This window comes from Delphinapterus leucas, unplaced genomic scaffold (assembly GCF_059928025.1).
Source record: "Delphinapterus leucas isolate spDelLeu-1000000601 "Yukka" unplaced genomic scaffold, BTC_Dleu_Yukka2 spDelLeu_asBTCV2_sq25, whole genome shotgun sequence".
Taxonomy (NCBI): Eukaryota; Metazoa; Chordata; class Mammalia; order Artiodactyla; family Monodontidae; genus Delphinapterus; species Delphinapterus leucas.
In genome coordinates, this window is record NW_028322234.1 from 6,617,730 (window position 1) to 6,642,045 (window position 24,316).

Sequence of the window (24,316 nt, forward strand, 5' to 3'; positions counted from 1 at the left end):
CTCGGTGCCCCCGAGAGGTCGCTGTCCTCCCCCATATGCCGACACAGTACGGGGAGTCAGCTACAGACTGAGATGAAAATGTGAGTCTAGGAGCAGACGCAGCCTCCTCCCCCAGGAAAACAAACTGCTGAGAACTACAAGTTACTGGCCAGTGGAAGGAATGGAAGAAAATACGGGTTTGAAAGAAGAGACAGCACAGTCTGAGCCCTTGGAAACCCACCCATGCAGGTTGTATGTGTGCATGTGTCTGTGCAAGGCTGCAGACAGAAGACTGCCGTCCTGTGAGAGAGGCTGGCAGCATCCAGCAGGTCCTGGACCAGGGGCCCGACCCTGCCACCCCTCGGGCACCAGCTTCCTCTTCAGTGTAACAAGATGGGTTCAGATGAGGATGACCTGCAGACCTGTACAGCTCACACACGTGGTGATCGTGGATCCCATGAGAGGCAGGGCCACTGCCAGGCTCAGGTCCCTGCCAGGCCACCTCCCTCCTGTGGGGTCCCAAGCAACGTGTGGCCTCTCCCAATTTTTAGCACCTCATCCAGTCCATCGGTGGGAGCTACAGTGCCCATACCTGGGGACATTTAAATCCAGGTCATTGAATCCCTGCAAAACAGTGCCTAGAACCTCGTAGTAGATCTCCAGGGAATGTTTGATGTCTCTGTTAGCATTGAGGATGTGGCCGCAGACATGCCTTATTCCTGCCCCAGAGCCCACATAGCCTCATGGACCCAGGTCCTTCAGATGTCCATCAACTGATAAACAGATAAGCAAAACGTGGTGTGTCTGTACGTGCAGACTACTATTCAGCCATAAAAAAGAATGAAGTTCTGATACACACTACAATGTGGCTGAATCTCAGAATCATTGGGTTGAGTGAAAGTAAGCAGATACAATATTCGGTTAACCCTTGAACAATGCAGGGGTTAGTCGAAAATCCAAAGATTCCTTAGAGTTGGTCCTCTGTATCTGAGGTTCCTCCAAATCCATGGTTCCTACGTATCTGGTTCCACATCCATGGATTGAACCAACCTCAGATCACGTAGGACTGTAGCGTTTACTATTGAAAAAATCCACGTATAAGCGGACCCACAGTTCAAACCTGTGTTATTCAAGGGTCAGCTGTACTGTACATACTAAATGAGTCTATTTATTTATTTATTTATTTATTTATTTATTTATTTATTTATTTTGGCCGTGCTGGTTCTTTATTGCGCATGCAGGCTTCTCTAGTTGCAGTGCACGGGCTCAGTAGTTGTGGTGCGAGGGCTTAGTTGCGGTATGTGGGATCTTAGTTCCCTGAACAGGCATCGAACCTGGGCCCCCTGCATTAGGAGCACGGAGTCCTAACCACTGGACCACCAGGGAAATCCCCTATTTTTTTTTAATTCTAGAAAATCCAAACTAATCTTTAGGGGATGGTCAGTGGCTGCTTGAGGGTGGGTGGCAGGAGAAATGACAAAGGTCCCACAGAGACTTCTCAGGGTGATGGATGTGGTCACTATCTTGGTCATGGTGGTGGACTCACAGGGATTTGCATGTGTCACAACTCATCCAGTCACACACTCTAAGTCTGTTGTGCATCAATTATGCCTAATAAAGCTATTTTTGAAAATTACGTGAAAGGACCCAGTCAAAACTCATCCCGTTGCGTGCTTTGAGTATGTACGGTTTATCGTGTATCAATCACCAATAAAGTTGTTTCAAAAAGAATGGAAAAGTGAATCCATTATCTTGTATTTCGATTTTCAATTAGAGAAACATTTCATGGCTGGGGAGATGGTGGGAGCAGGGTTCAACCTTCCAGTGTTATTAGTGGGCACGTTGGTCCAATCGTTTCAATTCCTGCCACCTGTGGGGCGTCCTGCGTGATGCCAGGTTGGGCTTCCATACAGCTGTCATCCCAAATCTGGTCTGGAGGGCAGAAGTAGCCAGCCCAGGTTCCTTATTTTTATAGATGGTAGTCGTAGGGCGAGGCACATTTATGATGATCGTATTTACCTTTAGAGTAAGATTTTCAACATTTAGGTTGCTTGTTTACCACACTCAAGGTGATTACCTTTAGGTCCCTGTGTTTACCGTGGGTCCAGGGATGTTAATCTGCAACTGGCTTTTCCATGGTAGCAAATCACTCTTGTTCTTCAAGGAAACAGTATTAACATGTAACACTTGTCCTTCTTTTTCCTCTTGATGACAGAGCTGTTGTCGAAAAGTACCTGCTTGAAAAGTCTCGCCTGGTCTCTCAAGAGAAGGATGAGAGGTAGGGGGATATTTCCTTGGTGATCCATCACATCCACCTTCTTCCCTATGAAGGAAAGAAGCAGATGTCCCGAGATGGGGGAAATCTACAGGAGGCCATGGCGGATCTCCTGGGAGCGTGAGCTTTGCCACCTTCTTGTGCCTCCCCGGGGCTTTTACTGGAGTAGGTCCTCAGATGTCTGCCAGAATGTGGTTAGATTAGAAGCATCTCTGATCCCCCAGTGAGCAAGACATATGCCCACCACCTGAGGAATCTACTCGCTGGAGAAGCTCCTGGTTTGATTTTTGGGTTTGTTTTTTTTGTTTGTTTGTTTGTTTCTTAAGACATTTTAAGAATCGACTTATTGTCTCAAATTTGTACATAGTCGAGCTGCTGTTTCCTCCCTGGCCTGGTCTCCAAAGCAGTATTAATAGTGGTTTGAAGAGTAGCTGTCACTCGGCCTCCAAAAACAACTTTTTTCTCCTAATTTTGACCTACAGGAACTACCATGTGTTTTATTATTTGTTACTTGGCGTCAGCGAGGAAGAGCGTCAGGAATTTCAGCTCAAGCAACCTGAAGATTATTTCTACCTCAACCAGGTAAACAGCCCCGAGACCCAACCACAAATGCAGCCTCTGTTCCCCACGGGCTCTTTACGCACTGCTGGGAGGTCAGAGGCCGTCCGCCTTGGCCCTCTCTAGCCCCCAAACCGACTCCAAGGAGGCCCAGAGGGGGGTGGCATAAAGGACCCCATTCATTCCCCACGTCCTGGGCCATACCCCATCAGTTCCAGCCAAAATCATCCTCGCACGCCACCCTCACCAGCCCAGAAGTACCCAGAGCACTGCCAACTTTGTTTTTCAGCATAACTTGAAGATTGAAGATGGGGAGGACCTCAAGCATGACTTTGAAAGACTCAAGCAGGCCATGGAGATGGTGGGCTTCCTCCCTGCCACCAAGAAGCAGTAAGTGGGCGGGCCCAGCCGCCCTGCCATCTCCCACACAGGCACCCCTGGGGCTTACCAGTCACTCTGAGATGTGACCCACCCCCTCGTAGGAGCCTCACTAAGGAGAGTAGCGCAGTGACAGGGGATGCTCGTCATTAGCCATTGGGAGATGCCAATTAAAACCACAGGGCTTTTCAAAGGTCATTCATCATTTTAAAATCTTTTTTTTTTGGCTGCATCACTTGGCTTGTGGGATCTTAGTTCCCCGACCAGGGATCAAATCTGGGCCCTCAGCAGTGAAAGCACGGAGTCCTAACCACTGGACCACCAGGGAATTCCTCCATCATTTAAAAATTTTAAGCCCCACATTAGCAGACTAATTAACAGATTCTGTTAATGAGCAGAAAACTACACTATCTCAGTAGATGAAGAAAGAAATCCAATAAAATAAAATTTACTCAGGTATATCTACCCAAAAAACAAAACACCACAGGGCTTTTGCCCAACAGTGTGGGTATACTTCACAGTACGGAGCCATACACTCGAAAACAGTCAAGAAAGCACATTTTATATGATGTGTGTTTGACCACAATTAAAAATTGTTTTAATTCTTCAAAACCACACAGGGTGTTCTCCACACCTGCCCGGGTGACCAGGATACCCAGAGGGAACATCTCTGCCGAGCATGGTGCTAGGGGGCCACGAATGGGGCCAACTGCTGTGGACAACCATTCGGCAGTTCCTACTGCGGATGTGTGTACACAACCAAATGCATACATTTGCTCACCCAGAGACACGCACATGAAGGCACACAGCAGCCTTGTTTATAACAGCCCCCAAACCTGGAAACCCTCCCAAATGCCCACCAACCAGAGGTTAAATAAATAAACACATTGTGATATATCCCTGCAGGGGCCAGCAAACTTTCTGGAGAGGGACAGATAGTAAATATTCTCAGCTTCGTGAGCCACGTGGTCTCTGTGGCATGTTCTTCTTTGCATTCTGTTTTCTTTCTTAACGATCCTTTAAAAATTGAAGAACCGTTCCTCCCCACCACCCCACCCAGCGGGATCTTAGTTCCCTGACCAGGGATTGAACCCACGCCCTCGGCAGTGAAAGTGCAGACCACCAGGAATTCCCTTAAGAACCGTTCTTAGCTAAGGGGCTGTACAAAAATGAGACCCCAGTTTGTTGACTACCTGGACAACCCCACACACAGCAGTGGTTCTCACTGGGGCCCCAATTCCGCCCCCAGGGGACACTTGGCCTTGCCTGGAGACATTTTGGAGTGTCACGCTGCAGGGGTGGGAGGGGGGCCGGGTAGGTAGAAGCCAGGTGCCGGCACTGCGGAGGCTGAGAAGTGCTGGTCGGCAGCATTAAGAAGGGATGGTGCTATACACGGTAACACGCCTGGCTCCCCCATCTCACACCTTTTCAGTAAGAGGCCAGATGCAAGTACACGTGATTTCACCGAAGTCAGGTTCACAGATGGTATTAGATGTCAGGACAGTGGTTCCTCTGTGGGGCTGGTTCCAGGGCCTGAAATGTTCTATTCCTTGGTCTGAGTGCCAGTTACAGGTATCTGTACATTTTGTGACACTTCATCAAAACTCTATACTTGGGGAATTGTGTGTTTTCTTTTTCTTTTTTTTTTGTACGCATGTTATGCCTCCGTAAAAAGAAAAATTTTAAGCTCCCGCCCAACACCACTACCACCAAAAAAAAAAAAAATAGAGATATGTGCCTCCCAAGTCCTATTCCACAAAGAGAGTCCCCAGTGGAGGACTGGACATCTTTCGAATTTCGTGTGTTCTGACTGGAATTGCTGGTTTTACGAATTCAGCCTCGTTCACTGGAAACTTGGGCCCAGTTCACTGGAAACTATTGCTGTCTCACGACTGGGGAAGGTGCCCCGACCTAGGTTCCTTTTCTCCCCCAGGATCTTTTCCATCCTCTCGGCCATCCTGTACCTGGGCAACGTCACTTACAAGAAGAAAGCCACGGGCCGAGACGAAGGCTTGGAGGTTGGGCCCCCTGCGGCGCTGGACACACTGTCACAGCTCCTGAAGGTACTGGCCCCTGTCCTCAGCCACAGCAGCCATCGAGGCCCAGAACTTCCTTCACTGACTGCGCTTCTGTAAACTGGGGCCTGTCTGCCTGCTTCCTCCCCCCACCATCTCTTCTGTGTCCCTTCCTCATTTCTTTTTTTTTATTTATTTAATTGAGGTATAATTAACATACGGCATTAGGCTTTTCCCTGGTGGCGCAGTGGTTGAGAGTCTGCCTGCTGATGCAGGGGACACGGGTTCGTGCCCCAGTCCGGGAAGATCCCACATGCCACGGAGTGGCTGGGCCCGTGAGCCATGGCCGCTGAGCCTACGCATTCGGAGCCTGTGCTCCGCAACGGGAGAGGCCACAACAGTGAGAGGCCCGCGTACCGCAAAAAAAAACAAAAAAACATACGACATTATTTTAGTTTCAGGTATACAACATAATGATTCGGTATCTGTATGTATTGCAAAATGATCACCGCAGTAAGTCTAGTTACATTTGTCACCCTAGGTGGCTACGGGGTTTTCCTTTCTCTTGTGATGAGAACTTCTAAGGTCTACTCTCTTAGCAACTTCCAATTATGCCATACGGTAATGTTAGTCACAGTCGCCATGCTGTACACTACATCCCCATGACTTATTTTATAACCAGAAGTCTGTGCCTTTTGACCACCTTCACACATTTTGCCCATCCTCCATCTCTGGCAGCCACCATTCTGTTCTCTGTATCTGTGAGCTTGGGGGGGAGTTGGGGGTTGCTTTTCGTTTTTTAAAATTCCATATATAAGTGAGAGATTTTTTTCCATTATAGGTTATTAAAAGCTATTGAGTATAGTTCCCCTTGCTATATGCTATACAGTTGGTTGTCTATTTTATATATAGTAGTGTGTATACTTTATTTTTTTATATAAATTTATTTATTTATTATTATTATTTTTTTTTGGCTGCGTTGGGTCTTCGTTGCTGCACACGGGCTTTTCTCTGGTCGCGGCGAGCGGGGGCTACTTTTGTTGTGGTGCACGGGCTTCTCATTGCGGTGGCTTCTCTTGTTGCGGAGCATGGGCTCTAAGCGCGTGGGCTTTAGTTGTGGCTTGTGGGCTCTAGAGTGCAGGCTCAGTAGTTGTGGTGCACGGGCTTAGTTGCTCTGCAGCATGTGGGCTTTTCCCAGACCAGGGCTCGAACCTGTGGCCCCTGCATTGGCAGGTGAATTCTTAACCACTGCACCACCAGGGAAGCCCCATAGTGTGTATACTTTAATCCCAAACACCTAATTTATCCCTCGCCCCACCCTTTCCCCTTTGGTAACCATAAGTTTGTTTTCTATGTCTGTGATTCTGTTTCTCGTAAATAAGTTTGTATCATTTTTTAAATTATTTTTAAATTATTTTTATTTTTGGTTGCATCGGTTTTTAGTTGCAGTACATGGGATCTTCATTGCTGCATGCAGGTTCTTCCTTGTGGCACATGGGCTTCTCTCTAGTTGTGGCGTGTGGGTTTTCTCTCTCTAGTTGTGGCGTGCGGGCTCAGTAGTTGTGGCTCATGGGCTTAGTTGCCCCATGGCATGTGGGATCTTAGCTCCCTGACCAGGGATCGAACCCGCGTCTCCTGCATTGGAAGGCAGATTCTTTACCACTGGACCACCAGGGAAGTGCCTGTATCCTTTTCTTGTAGATTCCACACATAAGCGATATCATATGATATTTATCTTTCTCTGTCTGACTTATTTCACTTAGAATGATAGTCTCTAAGTCCATCCGTGTTGCTGCAAATGGCATTATTTCATTCTTTTTTATGGCTGAGTAATATTCAATTGTGTATGTGTGCCACATCTTCTTTATCCATTCATCTGTTGGCGGACACTTGGATTGCTTCCATGTCTCGGCTATTGTAAATAGTGCTGCTGTGAATATTGGCGTACAGGTATCTTTTTGACCCTTCCTCATTTCAGAAGGACTCCCTCTGGGGCTCTCCCACCTCAACCCCTCACTTGGAAGGCTCTTCAAAATTATCATTTATATATGTATATAAAACTGAATCACTTTGCTGTACACCTGAAACTAACATAATATTGTAAATCAACTATACTTCAATTTTTTTTAAATATCATCTTTTGATCAGCGGGGTCATCTTGTGATTGGACCATCCCCTCGTCCTCTTGTCCTCAACCCCAGGAGCGCTGGGCAGTGTCTGGTGTCGTTTGGGGGGTACTACTGTCTTCTGGTGGATGGAGGCCAGGGATGCCGTTTGACGTAATGGAATGCACAAGACAGTCCCCCTACAGCAAAGAATGACCCAGCCCCAAATACCTGTGGTGCTGAGGCTGTTTTCTAAGCATGCATTCCATCTGTGGCTCTTAAAGTGCACCTGCGTCAGGGAGCCCCAGCTCCTGTTGTGCTCATGAGGATGAGTGAGCACGTCTGCTGGGAGACCGGGGCTGCTCTGCTACCCCAACACTTGACTTCTCATGGATGGGACTCGGCAGTCGGGGAGAGCCAGGCCCCTTGCCCAGCCCCTGCACCCAGGCCAGGAACCCACTCCAACAGCGACAGCTTTAACACAGGTCACCAGGCAGCACCTGGGCCCGAGGCCCGCTGTGACACCCAGGCCTGTGTGACCACACTGTCAGGGCCATCGAGCAAGCCTGTGGGTGGTGATAATTTTGAGACACACCAGGCGTAGCACACACTGTGGATTGGCAGCCCTGAGGGTGGGCTTTGGGCCCACTTCCCGGCCCAGCTGCTGGGTGTCCTTCTCCCTCCCTCCCCACGTCTTGCCTCAGTGACACAAGGATCCAGTCCATGAGCTCTCCAACTTTCCTCCCCTTCTCTCTCTCTCTTTCTTTTTTAAAAAAAAATTAATTAATTAATTATTTTAATTGAAGCATAGTTGGTTTACAATGCTGTGTTAGTTTCTGGTGTATAGCAAAGTGATTCATATATACATGTGTGTTTGTGTGTGGGTATGAATATATATTTAGATTCTTTTCCATTATAGGTTATTACAAGATATTGAATATAGTTCCCTGTGCTATACAGTAGGACCTTGTTGTTTATCTATTTTATATAAAAATAGTAGTGTGTATCTGTTAATCCCAAGCTTCTAATTTATCCCTTCCCCCCACCCCTTGACCCTGAAACAGGTGAAGCGAGAAATCTTAGTGGAAGTTCTGACCAAAAGAAAAACAGTGACCTCCAACGACAAACTCATCCTTCCCTATAGTCTCAGCGAGGTGAGTGCTGCCCTGGGCTTCTATGAGGTGCCAGGCCCGAAAATATGAATACACAGGGCAGAAGGGGAGTCTTCAGGGACAGCTGGCATGGGTAGTGTTTTTCCTGCCCCTAAAGTGACAGCAGAGAACCCTGGCGACACTCTGGTTTTCATGTGAGCTCAGGTGTGGCACAAAGCAGCCTATACAGCTCGTAAGGCCAGAGCCGGGGCCACGTGTGTGGTGTCTATGTCCAGCTGCTCAGCGGGCACGCTGGTTCTCACCAGCAGAGGATATCCACCTGCCGCCCACAGGCCAAACTCAGCCCACTGCCTGCTTCTGTCAATAAAGCTTTATCTTCATACAGCCACGCCCGTTCATTCACATGCTGCTCTCCTGCTGCAGCAGCAGAGCTGGCCTGCAAAGCTGATCCTATTGACTCACCGGCCCTTGCCCGAAAAACTTGCCGACCCCAGGACTTGAGCATGACCTTTACAACCATTGTGTGGGTCCCTAAATCTTGATAAGGCACCCCTCCCTGGCCTTTGCGCCAGCCTCGATGTTTTCTCTGTGATGTGTTTTTCTTGCGTTTTTACACCTCTAGACTTATAGCTTGGGGAGCAGCAGGAAAGTACCTAGCCACGGTGGGGGGTGGATTTTTAGCTGGTGGTGGAAGCTGCTCAGGCATCTGAAGTGGGCACTGCAGACAGCTGGAGCCCCTGTGGGCAAAGGCACCCAGCCGTGGTACGTGAAGGGTGCCGCAGGTCACCTGAGCCTGCAGCACGGCTGCTCCCCAGAGGCGCCAAGCTGAGCAGAAAAAGACCAGGTACAGGGCTGCGTCCTACACGGCTCCATTTCCACAAAACCAGAGGGACTCGTTCTAGATCTTGATAGCAGGCCAAGTGAGTCTTGTCACAACTTAGATCTGAGAACATACAAAGAAGGAATTCCTTGTTCGTAAATTAGACCCCAAGAAGCCTTTTTAAAAAGTGGTAAAGACCATCGCTGCTTTTAGGCACCCAGTGGTGGGGCCCATGGTGCTCCCAGAACCGCAAGGGACCTGGCTTTGAACCCAGCCCAGCCTCCTGGTTCGTTCTCCCATGGTGCCCTCCCTGAGCCTGCGTTCCCACCGCAGCAGTCCCCAGGGTGCTCTGAGGCCAGCAGGCCCATGAGAAAGACTAGGCCAAACCGCAGGCTGCCAGGTCAGGGCTTTACGCTTCATGCTTGGGTGGGCCAGGGCATCCAAGCTGACGGGACAGCGTGCAAAGTGAGAAGGAGGCTTGTCAGATGAGTTGGGTGTTTCAAGTCACCACTTCAATCTCCCCGCCTGTGCATACAGACCTCAGGGCCTGACCCGCCAAGGTGTGACACCCCCTCTGTACCCACAGGCCATCACCGCCCGCGACTCCATGGCCAAGTCACTATACAGCGCCCTGTTCGATTGGATCGTGCTGCGGATCAACCACGCCCTCCTCAACAAGAAGGACATGGAAGAGTCCGTCTCGGTGAGGACCACACACCCTCGGCGGGCAACCCATGACATCAGCTGTAGTCGGTCGGGCACAGGCCAGTTCTTCCCAGGGCAGGGCCAGGGAACCGACGGGATGCGATTCTCAGGGCCCAGTGCAGAATGAAAACACAGGACTCCGGGCTTCCACTGCAGGGGGTACCCGTTCAATCCCTGGTCGAGGAACTAATATCCTGCATGACACGCAGCGTGGCCCCAAAACAAAGCAAAAACCAAAAATCAAAAAACCACGGGGCTCCTTGTTTAATATCACGGGTTCTAAGGCCCTCACCAGCAGACAGGTTGCTCCTGAGGGAGGGCCCACCGGTAATGACCATTCTCTCTGTCTCCCCAAGTGCTTGTCCATTGGGGTCCTCGACATCTTCGGGTTTGAAGACTTCGAGAGGAACAGTTTTGAACAGTTCTGCATCAACTACGCCAACGAGCAGCTCCAGTATTACTTCAACCAGCACATTTTCAAACTGGAGCAGGTAAGGAAGTATCATCGTATCCGCCCATCCCACCCAAGGAGGAAAAGAATGAGCCAGAGCCGGGATCTCCCTTGGGACCTGGTTTGTCATCAAACCCGCCCCAGAATTTTTCTCTGCAAAACAAAGAGGGAGAGTCTGGGAACATTCCCACCCAGCCCAGGATGAGGCAAACGGCAGGGATATTTGGGGCCACAGCTCAGTTTTGTACCTTCTCTCTGCTCAGACATGAAAGTCCTTTTGGTGGGAGAGAAACTGAGTTGCCTTGTAAGGATTTGCTTCAGTCAACAATAAAGATATCCTGTCTCAACGCGTCTTCACACTGAGAAATAACCAGCCGTCTTTACCCAAGTATCATCCTTCCCGTGATTGATTCTGATGGGGAAAGAAAACTGATGGGTTTATAGAGATGCTTAGCTAATTTTACTCTTACGTCTTTTGGCTGAAAGTCACATTTCTCACTTGAAATGTGGCTGGTCCGAATTGCGTTGTGCAGGAAATGCAAAATACATAGCGGATTGCAAAGACATAGCTTGGGGGCAAAAAGGGAATGTAACATGCCTTGTTGGTAATTTTTTATGTCAATTACATGTTGACATACATCATACACCTTGGGTATGTTGGGTTAAATTAAGTATATTGTTAAAGTTAACTTCACCTGTTTCTTTTCACATTTTTAAACTTGGCTGTTAGAAGTTCGAAACGACATGGGTCTCTCACATTATATGACTGTCGGACATTGCAGTTCCAGAGCAGGGGCCGCCCAAAGTTATTGGCACGTGGCCACGCTCATTTGTTGACATAGCATCTGTGGCTGCTTTCACGCTACAACAGCAAAGCTGAGTCATCACGTGGACACCATCTAACTTGTAAAGCCTAACATATTTACCATCTGGCCCTTTACAAAGAAAGCTTGCTGACCCCTGGGGGGGGGTTACGTGTGATTCTCAGCACTTTGCTGTGATACGGTAAATCCCCTACATTATGAATGAGTTCCATTCCAAGGGCACGTTTGTAAGTACAATTTGTTCGTTAAGTCCAACAAAGTTAGCCTAGGTATGCAACTAACACCATTGGCTATATAGTACTGTACTGTAATAGGTTTATAATACTTTTCACACAAATAATACATACAAAACAAACAAACAGGGCCTTCCCTGGTGGCGCAGTGGTTAAGAATCCACGTGCCAATGCAGGGGACATGGGTTCAAGCCCTGGTCTGGGAAGATCCCACATGCCGCAGAGCAACTAAGCCTGTGCGCCACGACTACCGAGCCTGTGCTCTGGAGCCCACGAGCCACAACTACTGAGCCCACGTGCCACAACTACTGAAGCCCGCGCGCCTAGAGCCCGTGCTCCGCAACAAGAGAAGCCACCACAATGAGAAGCCTGCGCACCGCACCGAAGAGTAGCCCCCGCTCATTGCAACTAGAGAAAGCCCGTGCACAGCAACAAAGACCCAATGCAGCCAAAAATAAATTAATTAATTAAAAAAAAAAAAAAAACACAAAAAATAAAGAAAACATTTTTAATCTTACAGCACAGTACCTTGAAAAGTACAGCAGTGCAGTACCACAGCTGGCACACAGAGGCTGGCATCGAGTGAACAGGAAAGAAGGGTTACTGACTGGAGGAGGGAGAGGAGGTGGGAGGCGGTAGAGCTGAAGGATCCTCAGCAATAGGAGACGGAGGGCAAGCTGCACAACCACTTGTAGAGGATGCACGCATGTGACAATGTACGCCAGACACGTGAACTAACATAAGTGATTGGACATGCAAATGCACGTTTGCATCTTTGCGAGTTCGCAACTTGAAGGTTCGTACGTAGGGGACCTACTGTAGATGTTTGACAATGTGCATTCCTGTGGCTAACTGTTCATTTATTGAATAATTTTATAGTTTTATTGTTATATTCCTATTGGTACATTAATGTGCGTTCTATGTTATTTGCACATTTATATTTAAATATGTACAAGCATGCGTAAATAAAATATGTTTTTTATATGACGTGTGCTACGTAAATATTAACATGTCCATGAAATGATGAACTTACCGGATACCCCTCGAACCCTGCAGGAGGAGTACCAGAGCGAAGGGATCTCGTGGCACAACATCGACTACACGGACAACGTTGGCTGCATACATCTGATCAGCAAGAAGCCCACCGGCCTCTTCTATCTCCTGGATGAAGAGAGCAAGTGAGTGTCCACGGCCCAGTGCGTCCGCAGACCCGGGCACCATTCCGGCTCTGCAGCCCCAGAGCCTCACCCCAAATCCATACCATCCCAAGAACTTCCAAGTTGCTCAGACTCACACAGCCACAAATCCTGACCTCACATTTGCAAAATACAGTACCATCCACCACAGAAATATTAACACTCGAGATAGCTGTGAACTTGGAAACACACCCTCCTGGGAATCCTCGGGAAAGTATTGGGGGACCTGAATCTAGAAACTGGGCATGGGCTTGGTGCGTCCTTGCAAAGGGCAGGGCGTGGAATCGGGCCCGGAAGCGAGACTCTCCACCAAGCCTGCCGCCCCTCGTCCACAGGACACAATGAAGGCTGGAGAAGGTATTTTTAAGGTGCTTCATGCTTGGTCACCCAGCCAGAGCTCCTGAAATCGCAGACAGACTAAACCAACAGAAATGTATCCTCTCACAGTTCTGGAGACTAGAAGTCCAAAATCAGTATTGGTGGTCTGAAATCAAAGTGTGGGAAGGGCCACCCTCCCTCCAAAGGCTCTAGGGGAGGATGCTTCTTTGCATCTTCCAGCTTCTGGGGGTCCAGGTGTTCTTGGCTTGTGGCTGTATCACTCCAATCAATCTCTGCCTCTAGTCACATCATCTTCTCTCTTTCTGTCTCATCCTCTCTTATAAGGACTCCAGTCCTATCAGATTAGTGCCAACCCTAATGACCTCCCTTTTTTTTTTTGGCCATACCACCACGCAGCTTGTGGGATCTTAGTTCCCCGACCAGGGGTTGAACCCCGGGCCCTCGGTAGTGAAAGCTCCGAGACCTAACCACTGGACTGCCAGGGAATTTCCCCCTGATGCCCTCATCTTAACTTGATTACATCTAAGGTCACATTCACAGGTTCTGGGGGTCCGGATGTGGACAGTCTTTTTATCAACCACTTTATCAGGCCCCTTGTTTGCTGCTAAAGTCCCCTCAGGGCTGGTGTGAATCAGGTGTACCTCCTGTCTCAGACCAAGTCCCGTCCAGGACAGGACACATCCATCCTAGGCCGGGATCTGTGGAGAGAATGTTCAGACAAGGGAAGAGGCAGGGTGCTAGGAAGGGCTAAATCATCACTCCCAGGAAACTCCCAGAGCCGAATCTGGGGGAAGTGTGCAAGACAGGGCGGGGCTGAGCAGGGTCGGATTTGTCTTTGTTGAAAATCTTGCTATTTTTAAAAAAAAAAAAAAAAGAAAGAAAGTCTTGCTATTTTAGTTCATCATGGAGTTGGGGGAATGGGGGCAGGGGCGGAGAAGGCTTGAATTGAATTTTCTAAAATAGTGTGTTAAAATGTTATTTATTTCCACAACTGAGTGAATGGATCTCTCACGCTCCACACCCTGGCCCTGGCAATGACGTGCCTTGTAGCTACAGAGAATCTCCTCCCCTGCCCCCTGTTAAGCCCCACGGAGCCAGGCATCGGGGATTTGAAGGCACGTCTTTCTGCCCGTGTTTTGCGGTGAGGCTGGGCAGAGGCTGGGGATGCCAAAGCTGGCTGTGGCATTTCCTTCCTGGGAGGCCAAAATAGCCAGGTACAACGGCTCCCTTATCCTGCCCCCAGCCCCCCTCCCTGCTTCATCCCGTTCTGCCGGGCCCTCCCTCTAACAGAGGAACACGGGCAAGACCCACTCCAAGACACAGCACCCAGGGGCAGATGGACGTGAGACCAGACGTCACCCCGCCCTGGGATTATTCCAGGAGCTGCCCACGGCAGGCCCAGGTCCCAGTCTTGCCCGGACCGCACGTTCGCGTGAGCGCCGGGCTGCTCTGCCTGGTCCAAGTTCGCTCCACAGCCCCAAGTGCATCACTTTGCTCGCGGCCTCTTCAAGCCAGGTGGCAGGTTCCCGGCCCTCGGCCCCGTGCTCAGCCTGCAGGAGCCCAAGCACCCGCCCATCTCATCCACGGAGGGCCCGCGACCTGCAACGCAGAGTGGGTGACCGGCCGCGGTTCCTGCAGTTAAAAGGTCTTACATCCTCTTCCCAGCTTTCCCCACGCCACGAGCCAGACCCTGCTGGCCAAGTTCAAACAGCAGCATGAGGACAACAGGTACTTCCTCGGCACCCCCGTCATGGAGCCGGCGTTCATCATTCAGCACTTCGCAGGGAAAGTGAAATATCAGATCAAGGTACGCAGCCATCCGCTGCCGTCATCAGTCAAGTCACGCTCTGCCTGGGAGGCGGGAAGGGGACCGCGTGGGTACCCTGGAGGCCCCTTCCTTCTGGCACTTGCTCTGTCCCTCTTCTTTTTTTTTTTTTCTTTTTAAACTTTTTTTTTATACATTTATTTATTTATTTTATTTTTGGCTGCATTGGGTCTTCGTTGCTGCACACAGGCTCTCTCTAGTTGAGGCGAGTGAGGGCTACTGTTCGTTGCAGTGTGCGGGCTTCTCATTGCAGTGGCTTCTCTTGTTGCGGAGCATGGGCTCTAGGTGCACAGGCTTCAGTAGTTGCGGCTCGTGGGCTCTAGAGCGCAGGCTCAGTAGTTGTGGCGCACGGGCTTAGTTGCTCCGCGGCATGTGGAGTTTTCCTGGACCAGGGCTCGAACCCGTGTCCCCTGCATTGGCAGGCGGATTCTTAACCCCTGCGCCACCAGGGAAGCCCTGTCCCTCCTCTTTATTGCTTTTGCTGGGCGAAGTTCCAGGGCTCTCGGACCCGGCGTCAAACCCCTGGCTCTGCTGTCGAGGGCTCCACGGCAGGAGCCACGTCTCTGTTGTTGAGATGCACTGCCCACTAGTCCTTCCCATGCTGGCCCCCAGGGCCTCGGCCGGCACTGGCAAGGGACCACCCGCCTCCATCATCCCTCCTGCCACCCCCCACCAGGACTTCCGGGAGAAGAATATGGACTACATGCGGCCGGACATAGTGGCCCTCCTGCGGGGCAGCGACAGCTCCTACGTTCGGGAGCTCATCGGCATGGACCCCGTGGCCGTGTTCCGCTGGGCGGTGCTCCGGGCTGCCATCCAGGCCATGGCCGTGCTCCGGGAGGCCGGGCGCCTGCGGGCCGAGAGGGCTGAAAAGGCTGCAGGTAGGAGGGTCCCCAGGTCACTGTTGAGAAGAGGACACTCGTAGTCCATTGCAAAGTGTAAATTTTCATTTCATTTAGCACATTCCCAAGGCTGTACAACCAGCACTTCTATCTGGCTCCCCAAACTCTTTTTTTTTTTTTTCTTTTCCATTATAGTTTATTGCAAGATATTGAATATAGTTCCCAGTGCTATACAGTAGGACTTTGTTGTTTATTTTATATATAATAGTTTGTATCTGCTAATCCCAAACTCCTAATTTATCCCTCCCGCCACCCTTTTCCTTTGGTAACCATAGGTTTGTTTTCTATGTCTATGAGTCTGTTTAGTAAATAAGTTCATTTGTACTATTTTTCAGATGTGACATATAAGTGATAGCATATAAAATTTGTCTTTCTCTGTCTGACTCACTTCATTTAGTATGATAATTTCTAGGTCCATCCATGTTCTGCAAATGGCATTGTTTCATTCTTTTTTATGGCTGAGTAATATTCCATTGTGTAAATATACCACATCTTCTTTATCCATTCATCTGTTGATGGACGTTTAGGTTGCTTTCATGCCTTGGCTGTTGTAAATTAGCTCCCAAGGTCTTTTATCGCCCCAAACTGAAAGTCTGTAGCGGGGTGTATAATTTAACCTCATCCGCACAAGGCAGGAAGGTGTGTCACCACTTTTCTGTGAGGATAACCTGAGGCCCAGAAGAGCTGAGTGGCTCCCCCAGGGTCACTCAGCTCGAGATACCAACCACGGCATTTTAGGAAGGGTGTCGATTAAAGGAGGACCAAAAGGTTAAAGCCTTTATGAGCAGTAGGAAATAGATGATGCTATTTTGTGGGGAATGGAACATTTCACGGTTCCCCGTTCTGCCCAAATTTGAGTGTCAGGCCCTTTGTTTTTTTTTTTTTAAACGGGCTCAAGTCAGGATCACAGCCTCCATGGAAAAGCTACAAAGCCCTTCAGCTACAAGCGACCCCCACCCCCCAAACTTCATCTGCTCTGTGTCCCCAGCAGGTCTGGGCAGCTCTGGTGCCCGAGGTCACCTGGGAGAGCTGCAGAGAGGAGCCAGCACCCCATCGGAAAAACTGTACCGGTGAGCGAGACCTTGATTTATCCCAAGTGAAGCCAGTAGTCGGCGGCATTGTTTAAAATGGCGCCAGAAACCCGACACTCTGAACCCAGGTCGGGGTTGACCAGAATAAGGAACACAGCAGCCGCTTGAACCAGAAAGACCCAGAAGTAACGGCATCTGGTGGCCGCATTTCTGCGAGGCAGGCCTCGTGCATCGTCTGCGTTAGGGGGGTGTGGGCGGCTCAGTTTACAAAGGAGCGTTTCATGGCCGGTCGTGACCGTTGGCGGGTGGGGCCAAAGGGCTGCTGGCCTCACAGAGCAACAAGCTTGATTTAAGAGCACTTCCGCCCTTAGCCTGCCTGGGGTGTCCCGAAAGCCGATCAGCTAAGTTCCTTCGCTCTCAGTGAGAAACACAGATGCACCATTGCCTATAAGGGTGTCTTGTGGCCACCTAGCAATGGCCAAGGGTCCTCCACGTACCCCAGTTGCTACTGAGTGTAAAAGTGAGCAGGCTTGTGCTTCCAGGATTAAAAAAGGCTACACTGGACAGACATCTGAGGCCGTGACAAAGCCAGGGGAGGGACCCTTCTGGCAGCCTGAGAGAGGCAGGCTACATTGAGAAGGGACCACTTGGGCCAGACAAGGCAGGCAGGGTGTGCTAGCCATGGGGGCAGCATGTGCAAAGGCCCTGGGGCAGCTGAGTCCCCATTCTCTTTCTCAAGACTCAACAAATTCCCCAGGAGCGAGTCGCTAAATTTCAAAACATGAAAAAGTCATTTTATTTTTGAACACTTTATAATAAAAACTCCCTCAGGAGATTCACAAACGCATATGTGTGGAGGTAGAGCTAGCACCTAGGTAAGTGACCCCATGTCGTTTGTCTGAAAGCAGCGTGTCATTTTCCTGCTTTTAAAAAGGTGCATTTTTAAATCAGCTTTTTCACCCAAAAGGAGGCAAGAGAAAAAAAAAAAACCACGTCCCAGTATTTGAAAGTGGCCCCTGACCCACTTGGTCTCCCCAGGGCCTGGCCCCCGGGCTGCGAATCCTGCCCCAAGAGCGCATTTAGTTTATACAGATTCTCCCTTTCAGCTGCTCAATGCTAGATTTCTCATTTGACGGCTCTGAGGAGTTCGATATTAACGCTTTTGAGGACATCATTGCTTTCTATGAAAGCAAGAAGTAAGTAGAAGCAAGGGCCTTCGAACCCAAGACCAGGGAGGCACGCCCAGAGGAGCCGTCACCTGAGGTGCTCAGCGCAGTATCCAGAGCAAGAGGGGGATCGGCAAGCCGAGGGGCGCTCTCGCCAGCTTTGGCCACGTCAGGGGGGTGTGGGCTGGAGCCAAGGGCCTCGTTGTCATCAGGAGCTCTGGCCGCTGCACTGACCGCTCAGGGTGTGGAGGTGAAACGTGACCCCTCTGTTGTCTTTGCTCTGTGCCTCCCTGGAGGGTGAGGGAGCAGAGGTAAGTGTGGCCATTCTGGCCCTGGGCATGGTGCATGGAACACAGACAAGGGGCTGCCGATCGGGGTCTTCCCAGGCCAACTGCTCAGAGCTTAAACATGTATTTAAAATAACTGGAACAAGGAATTTTTACAAAAGAGAGAAGGTCCCAGCTCATCCTGCAGCCATCGCCACCTCATTTCTAGAAGTTCTATCCAAAACATTTGTCATCTAGACATTTTTCGCGAGCATTCAATTTTTGTCTCTAAGCCATTCTCATTCTCACACCTAAAATGTATGCTCAGCCCTGAACCCACGGCAACTGAACAAAAGAAAGATAATAAGGTTGAATTTTGGGGGGTAAGGATCTTCAACTAGGGTTTCTCACCCTTGGCACTCTGCTGGGTCACCCTGTGGTAGGGCCGTCCTGTGCACTGCAAGGAATTGAGAGGCATCCCTGGCCTCCACCCTCCAGATGCCGGTAGCGCCCCCTCCCCCAGTCAGGACAGCCAAGCATGGGGGATGGGGGGCAGGGGGCGGCATCGCCCCAGGTTGATAATCCGTGTGTGAATTCCAATTTGTTCTTCCCAAGGCATTTCTTGAAGCCCACAAGGAGGCAGCCCACAGAACCATCAGGAGAAACCAATCTGCTGCTTCCCACAGAGACCTCCCCGGTCTTCTGTTTTCAGTAGCCCCTTGATACTTTTTACAGACTCCAAAAGGCTCTTAGACGTGAGGCCTTTTCCAGCGATCCGAGATGCCATGTTGCAAACTCTGTTCAGCCGGAAGTGGCCCCAGCCCCCTGCCTCCCGGGAGGGCGGAGCCTCCTTGGGGTGGGCTGCTGCTCCCGGCTGAAGCCCTCTTCTTGGTGCAGGAGGGAGTGGCGGCAGTGTTCAGGCTTCCCCCAGCTGCATGTTTTGGCTCCAGTGGCCTGAGGACGGTCCCGACCGTGCCAGGGACCCTGAGGTGGCGGGCCCGCTGCTCTAACTTGGTCTTCTCTCTATCACTGCACCCCTCCCCCCCACCCAGCGATTTGCATGACCAAATCATCAAGACCATCAAAGGATTGCCCTGGCAGGGTGACGACCCCCGTAGGCTTCTCCAGTCCCTCAGTCGGCTCCAGAAACCCCGCACCTTCATCCTGTGAGTCCCCCCTGAGGCTGTGGGCACCCCCCGCTCCCCCACAAGTGCAACGACCGCCTCCCCGCTCCGGACCCCCCCCCCCACCCCGGCCCACGTGGGCTTCCTGTAACACTGAATCAGCCGCTCTAAACGCTCCGCTGTCTTGTGGTTCTGTTCTCACACCAGCCGTCGCTAAGTGGTCCTCGTAATACTCCCTCCCCGGTGTCTGCACTGTGACCCAAATCCTTGCCAGCTCCCCAGTGCCCAGCACAGCTTCACAGGAATGCTCCCCCACGAAGCATCTGATTTTCTGTCCCCAAATGTGCAGAGCAAGTCTTGCTTCCCTTCGCCCCACCCCCACCTTTGCCACCGTGAGCTTATAAAGAAGCCGTCAGAAGCAGGGTGTGCAATTTTGCGGGCCTCCGCGCATCCCGTGACCCTGCTTTGAAGGGCGTGACGTGATACAAAGGGCCAGAAACCACACAGACTAGGTTTGGACCTCCCACTAACTCACTGCATGACCTGAGTGCTGTGAGCATTTGGCCTGTGTCTGCAAAGCAGGGGTGATGATTTTCGTACCCACGTACCAGGTGGGCAGCAGCCTCAACCAATGGGCACAAGCAACCGCTCGGGGCTCAGGCCAGCAGAGAGCAAAGCTTGTGCCTGCCGCGGAGCCTGTTTGCAAAGTCATTTTTATTATGCCTTATTCCACCCCACCGGGATTAACGTGAAACCTGACACACAGAGAACCTCACAGCCGAGCATCTTGCAAATCTGTGGGGAACCATTTCCTCAGTGGGTCTTAAAAACAGGCCAAGCTGCAATTTTTTAAAAATTCTTTCTCTCCTCTGCAAGATTCCATAAAGTGTATAAGAGTGTAGGGGTCATCCCCCCTCCCTTGGCCAAAAGATCAGCTTTCATTTTTAACCTTCTGCCAGTTCGAGTCCAAAGACTCCCCTACCCAGGCCCCATCTCAGTTCTTTGCGAGATAGACCCCTGCCCTGCTGCCGGGGCCGGGGCGGAAGGGTCTCTGCGGACCGGCTTGATGTTTGCCAACGTGTAGCAAATAGAGCTGGGAAGTCCCGAAGCCCCATTTGGGGCATCCCACCATCGTCCTGTGAGATCCCAGCTCCCCCATAGCCAGCCCTGTGCTCTGCCCTGTAGATGACCAGCCGCCCCTTCTGCTCCCAGATCAAGTGGCCCCCAGACCAGGTGCTCCTGCCACCCCAGGGGCAGCCACTGGCCCAGTGAGGCCGGTGTGCACAGTCACAGGAGCGACAGTCCCCCACACATGTGCAGGGGAGCCCACCAGGTCCCCGGCGAGGCGGCGGCCTCGTTGCACTTGTGCCTCTGGACTCTCTTCCTCTCTCTGTTCTCACTCCATCTAACCCGCAAGGTGTGGCTTGCTGAACTAACCCAGATCCAGACATCGTGTTGCTTCTGTTCACAAAACCATTTTTAATATTTTGACAGGAAAAGTAAAGGTATCAAACAAAAGCAGATCATTCCAAAGGTAAACACGTGCGACACCGTCTGACACTGCCTTGCAAGCGCCTGGTTCAAGTTTTTCTGGAAAACTGGGGCGGGGGGTGGGGCGGGAGGTGACTTTTAACTTCTCAAGCTTCTTTGATTCCTTCCCTTTCCTATCATCTCCCCCTTCCCCTCTAGAAAACAGTGTCTCCTGTTGAAATGATACAGAGGTGTCTTTGTTTGGGTTTCCTAGAGGCAGGGCCTGTGATGGGGATCTCTGCACAAGTGGTGTTTAAGGGGGAGCTCCCAGGAGAAACCCGAAGTGGGGGAGGGAGGGGGAAGCAGTCTGGGCAGGGTCAGGACTGAACCAGGAGGTGGGCTCAGCCTGATCCCCCGGGGAGCCCAGGAGTGTTTACCACAGAGCTTATCTCGCCGAGAGGCGATGGGACCCTTCTGTCATATCCCCACATCAGGGGTCTTTAGCTGCGAGCCACCTCCAGAGGGCGGGATGGCTGCAGCACCTCGTGGGCATCCAGGGAGAGGAGGCCCTTCAGCCAGGGTGGTCCTGTCAGGAAGGGGGCAGCTGTGCACCGCTGGCAGCCAAGACCCCAGCAGCCGGCCTTGGGTCAAGTGCACCCAGACGCTCTGTCTAGTCTCTACGTACAGCGTGCAGACGGAGAGTATAAAGCAACCCCTCAGTCTGGCCAACAGGTGGGACAGCGCTAGTCCCCCTCGTCAGCGACAGTAAGGGTTGGCCCATGAGGGAGGGCTGGCCGGATGAGTGCACGTGGAAACACGGGGTGCTTGGCATTCCTTGAGCTGCGAGGAAGGAAGCCAGCACTCTGTAGCTCTTGGCTTCTGGGCACTCGGGCCACAAGAGGCTGTAACCGGCCCGCCCGGAGGCAGCGCCATCCGCAGGACACAGCCCAGGTTCAGTCCCCCTGTCACCGCCACCAGGCCCACCTGCCCCCACCCTGTCTCTGACAGCACAGCCCCAAGACTGAGCCTCAGAGCTGCCACCTGGGAGGGGCATTGTCGTGGCTCCGGGGACGTCCGAGAGGTCTCCCAGTGCCCGCTGGGGCTTTGGGAGGGCAGGCCGGACCCTGTGTTTCTATCCTAGAACCTGCTGGACTCCAAATCCCTGAAACTCATCATCAGTATGACCCTGCACGACCGCACCACCAAGTCCCTGCTGCACCTGCACAAGAAGAAGAAACCACCCAGCATCAGCGCCCAGTTCCAGGCAGGTGGCGGCCCAAGGGGGCGGGAGGCGGCGCTGAACTCAGCCTGACACTCACGTGGCTGGGCCAAAACAAACCCGACACAGGCAGCCTACTGTTAGCCCGGGGGCTCCTGACCTCGTCACAGCTTGACGTTTGGGGTTGGGTCATCCTCCGTGGTGGGGGGCCGTCCTATGAGTTGTGGGATGCTCAGCAGCATCGCTAGCCTCCACCCATCAGATACCAGTAGCGCCGTCCAGTCACGACAACCAAAAAGTCTCCAGATCTTGCCAAATTCCCCTGGGGTAACAGAATCACCCTTGGTTGAGAACCACCAAGTTAAAAGAGTCATGAGTCAGCATGTGCGTTGACGTGACCACCAAACTGTGTCCTTAGGTCATGTTTCCCTTTTTTTACCTGGTTGCCAGGAAGCTCAGGGACACTTTCTTTCTTTTTTTCAGTGGGGTCCAATGGCCGCTGGCCCTTTTTTTTTTTTTTTTTTTTTTAATTACCCCATGTAGGAACTACCACAAATCCTTTTTGGAAGCAGCAGGCCAGAGACTAAAGCCACTGCATCCATGGTCCCTTCTGAGGCTGACCCGTGTTCTAAATCCCAGAAAGAGTCTATCTGGTTCCACCACCTTCCCCGCACTGAGACAGGAGCAGGAGGGCCCTGGGAAGATGGTGGCTCTCAGCCATGGGGACCCCTCAGCTCCCTTGGGGGCTCCCCGGGGTAGCACAGCCTCTGGTCAGAATGTCGCGCTGCAACCTCCCATGTCCCACATTAGCACGGATGCCCCGCCGCCGATACAGGCAGGTGACCTGGCTCCCCTCCCACCGAGGAGTGTGTCCTTGAGGGTCCCAGCTCAGCACCTTCCCCCTCTCTCCCCAGACATCCCTTAATAAGCTCCTGGAGGCGCTGGGGAAGGCAGAGCCCTTCTTCATCCGCTGCATCCGCTCCAACGCCGAGAAGGTGAGGGGCTCCCACGTCTCAGGGGCGGTGAAAGCCAAGCCGAGGTCTGGTGGCTCGGCAAGGGGTGTTCCTGTTGGGGGGGGCGGTGCTGGGAGCGGGGAGGGTTGGTCAGGAGAGTCCTTAAGGAAGCAAGTGTCCACACAGGTTTCGGGAACTGTAAACGTGTGCTGTAGCCGGCTGGGGGTAGAGGGGGTCAGCAGGAGGCAGCAAGGGCAACCTGGTGACCAGCCAAGAATAGAGACGTCCTCTGGAACATGGCGGGGCCCCAGAGAAAGCCTGTCCGAAGAGGGACAGGTCGGGGGTGCTCTTCAGATATATCCCAAAGGCAATCAATGCAGAGAATGTGCTAGAAGAGAGAGGCTGAAGTCAGGCAACAGAGCCTGCCGCTCATCCTGAACTTTCTGGAAAGACAGAGCACCAGTGGGGGCCAACAGTGGCGGGCTCAGCCCTTGCAGCCAGGCTTCCTTCTCCCCGGGGGTCCACCGGCCACTCCATCCCCTCAGGGACTTTGCTGGAGGCCATTTGGGACCTGGGCTCCCTCCCAGGCACAAACCGATCTCTGAGCAAGTGCCTCCTGGCGACTCTGTTCACCCACGCTCTCTGTCTCCACTCTTCCTGTTTCCCTGCCTCTCCCCTGCTCCTGGGACGCTCTGCTAACGTCCAGAGCCCAGCTTGGCCCTGCCAGGTGCCACGGCTTTCCGTCCCCAGGCGAGGACCTGGACTCACTCTGTCTCCCCTCCCTTCCCATTCCTGGTCCCCCAGTGGCATCTCAGAGATTTCTGTCCCCCTTCCCCACCTTCCACCAGCCGCAGAATGAGGCCTGTCTTCTCCACCCATTCGGATTTTGCCTCAGCTTTGGGCAACTCGGGAAACACTCCATCAGCACCTGCTTTGGACATGGGCCGTGCCTGCAGATCATTCTTTGCTGTAGGGGGCGCTATGCTATGCATTTTAGTGTATTGAGTAGAATCCCTCGTCTCCAAGAGCCCACCACATACCAGAAAACACCCCCCCAACCCAATCATGACATCCCTCCCCTCATGCCATTCCCTCCCCTCTATCCACTTAAAATAACCCCCACCAGCATGGAGTCCAGGCCCCTGAGCTCTGGGCTGGAAGCTCACTGATCCAGCCTCATTTCACCCCCTCCTCCCCCTCACCCCCACCCCTCCAGCAGCAAGCGTCTCCCTGCATCCCTGTCCACCCCTCGGCTTCCCCTTCCTCCTTCGGGCCTTCACCCCGCTGCTCCCTGCCCGCCCCCCCTGCCTGTCCTCTACTCGGCCCTCAGGACTCAGCCCAGGGTCCCCTCTCCTGTGACACCTCCCACG

General features: G+C 51.9%; 1 protein-coding gene across 12 annotated transcripts in view; it reads left to right on the forward strand.

Moving 5' to 3' along the window:
* MYO9B (myosin IXB) overlaps window positions 1-24,316 on the forward strand; it is an 89,028-nt gene that overhangs the window by 46,858 nt on the left and 17,854 nt on the right. For 7 of the 12 annotated variants that reach the window (XM_089905238.1, XM_089905247.1, XM_089905242.1 and 4 more), the window contains exons 4-19: window positions 2,195-2,257; window positions 2,737-2,836; window positions 3,102-3,202; window positions 5,124-5,253; window positions 8,375-8,464; window positions 9,829-9,945; window positions 10,304-10,438; window positions 12,512-12,633; window positions 14,656-14,797; window positions 15,492-15,696; window positions 16,706-16,787; window positions 17,855-17,944; window positions 19,233-19,346; window positions 20,799-20,838; window positions 21,916-22,038; window positions 22,908-22,988. In XM_089905238.1, coding sequence (XP_089761364.1) covers window positions 2,195-2,257; window positions 2,737-2,836; window positions 3,102-3,202; window positions 5,124-5,253; window positions 8,375-8,464; window positions 9,829-9,945; window positions 10,304-10,438; window positions 12,512-12,633; window positions 14,656-14,797; window positions 15,492-15,696; window positions 16,706-16,787; window positions 17,855-17,944; window positions 19,233-19,346; window positions 20,799-20,838; window positions 21,916-22,038; window positions 22,908-22,988 — 1,735 coding nt within the window. The remainder of the gene's footprint in view (window positions 1-2,194; window positions 2,258-2,736; window positions 2,837-3,101; window positions 3,203-5,123; window positions 5,254-8,374; window positions 8,465-9,828; window positions 9,946-10,303; window positions 10,439-12,511; window positions 12,634-14,655; window positions 14,798-15,491; window positions 15,697-16,705; window positions 16,788-17,854; window positions 17,945-19,232; window positions 19,347-20,798; window positions 20,839-21,915; window positions 22,039-22,907; window positions 22,989-24,316) is intronic. The other 5 variants (XM_089905240.1, XM_089905246.1, XM_089905245.1 and 2 more) reach the window with 5 other exon arrangements.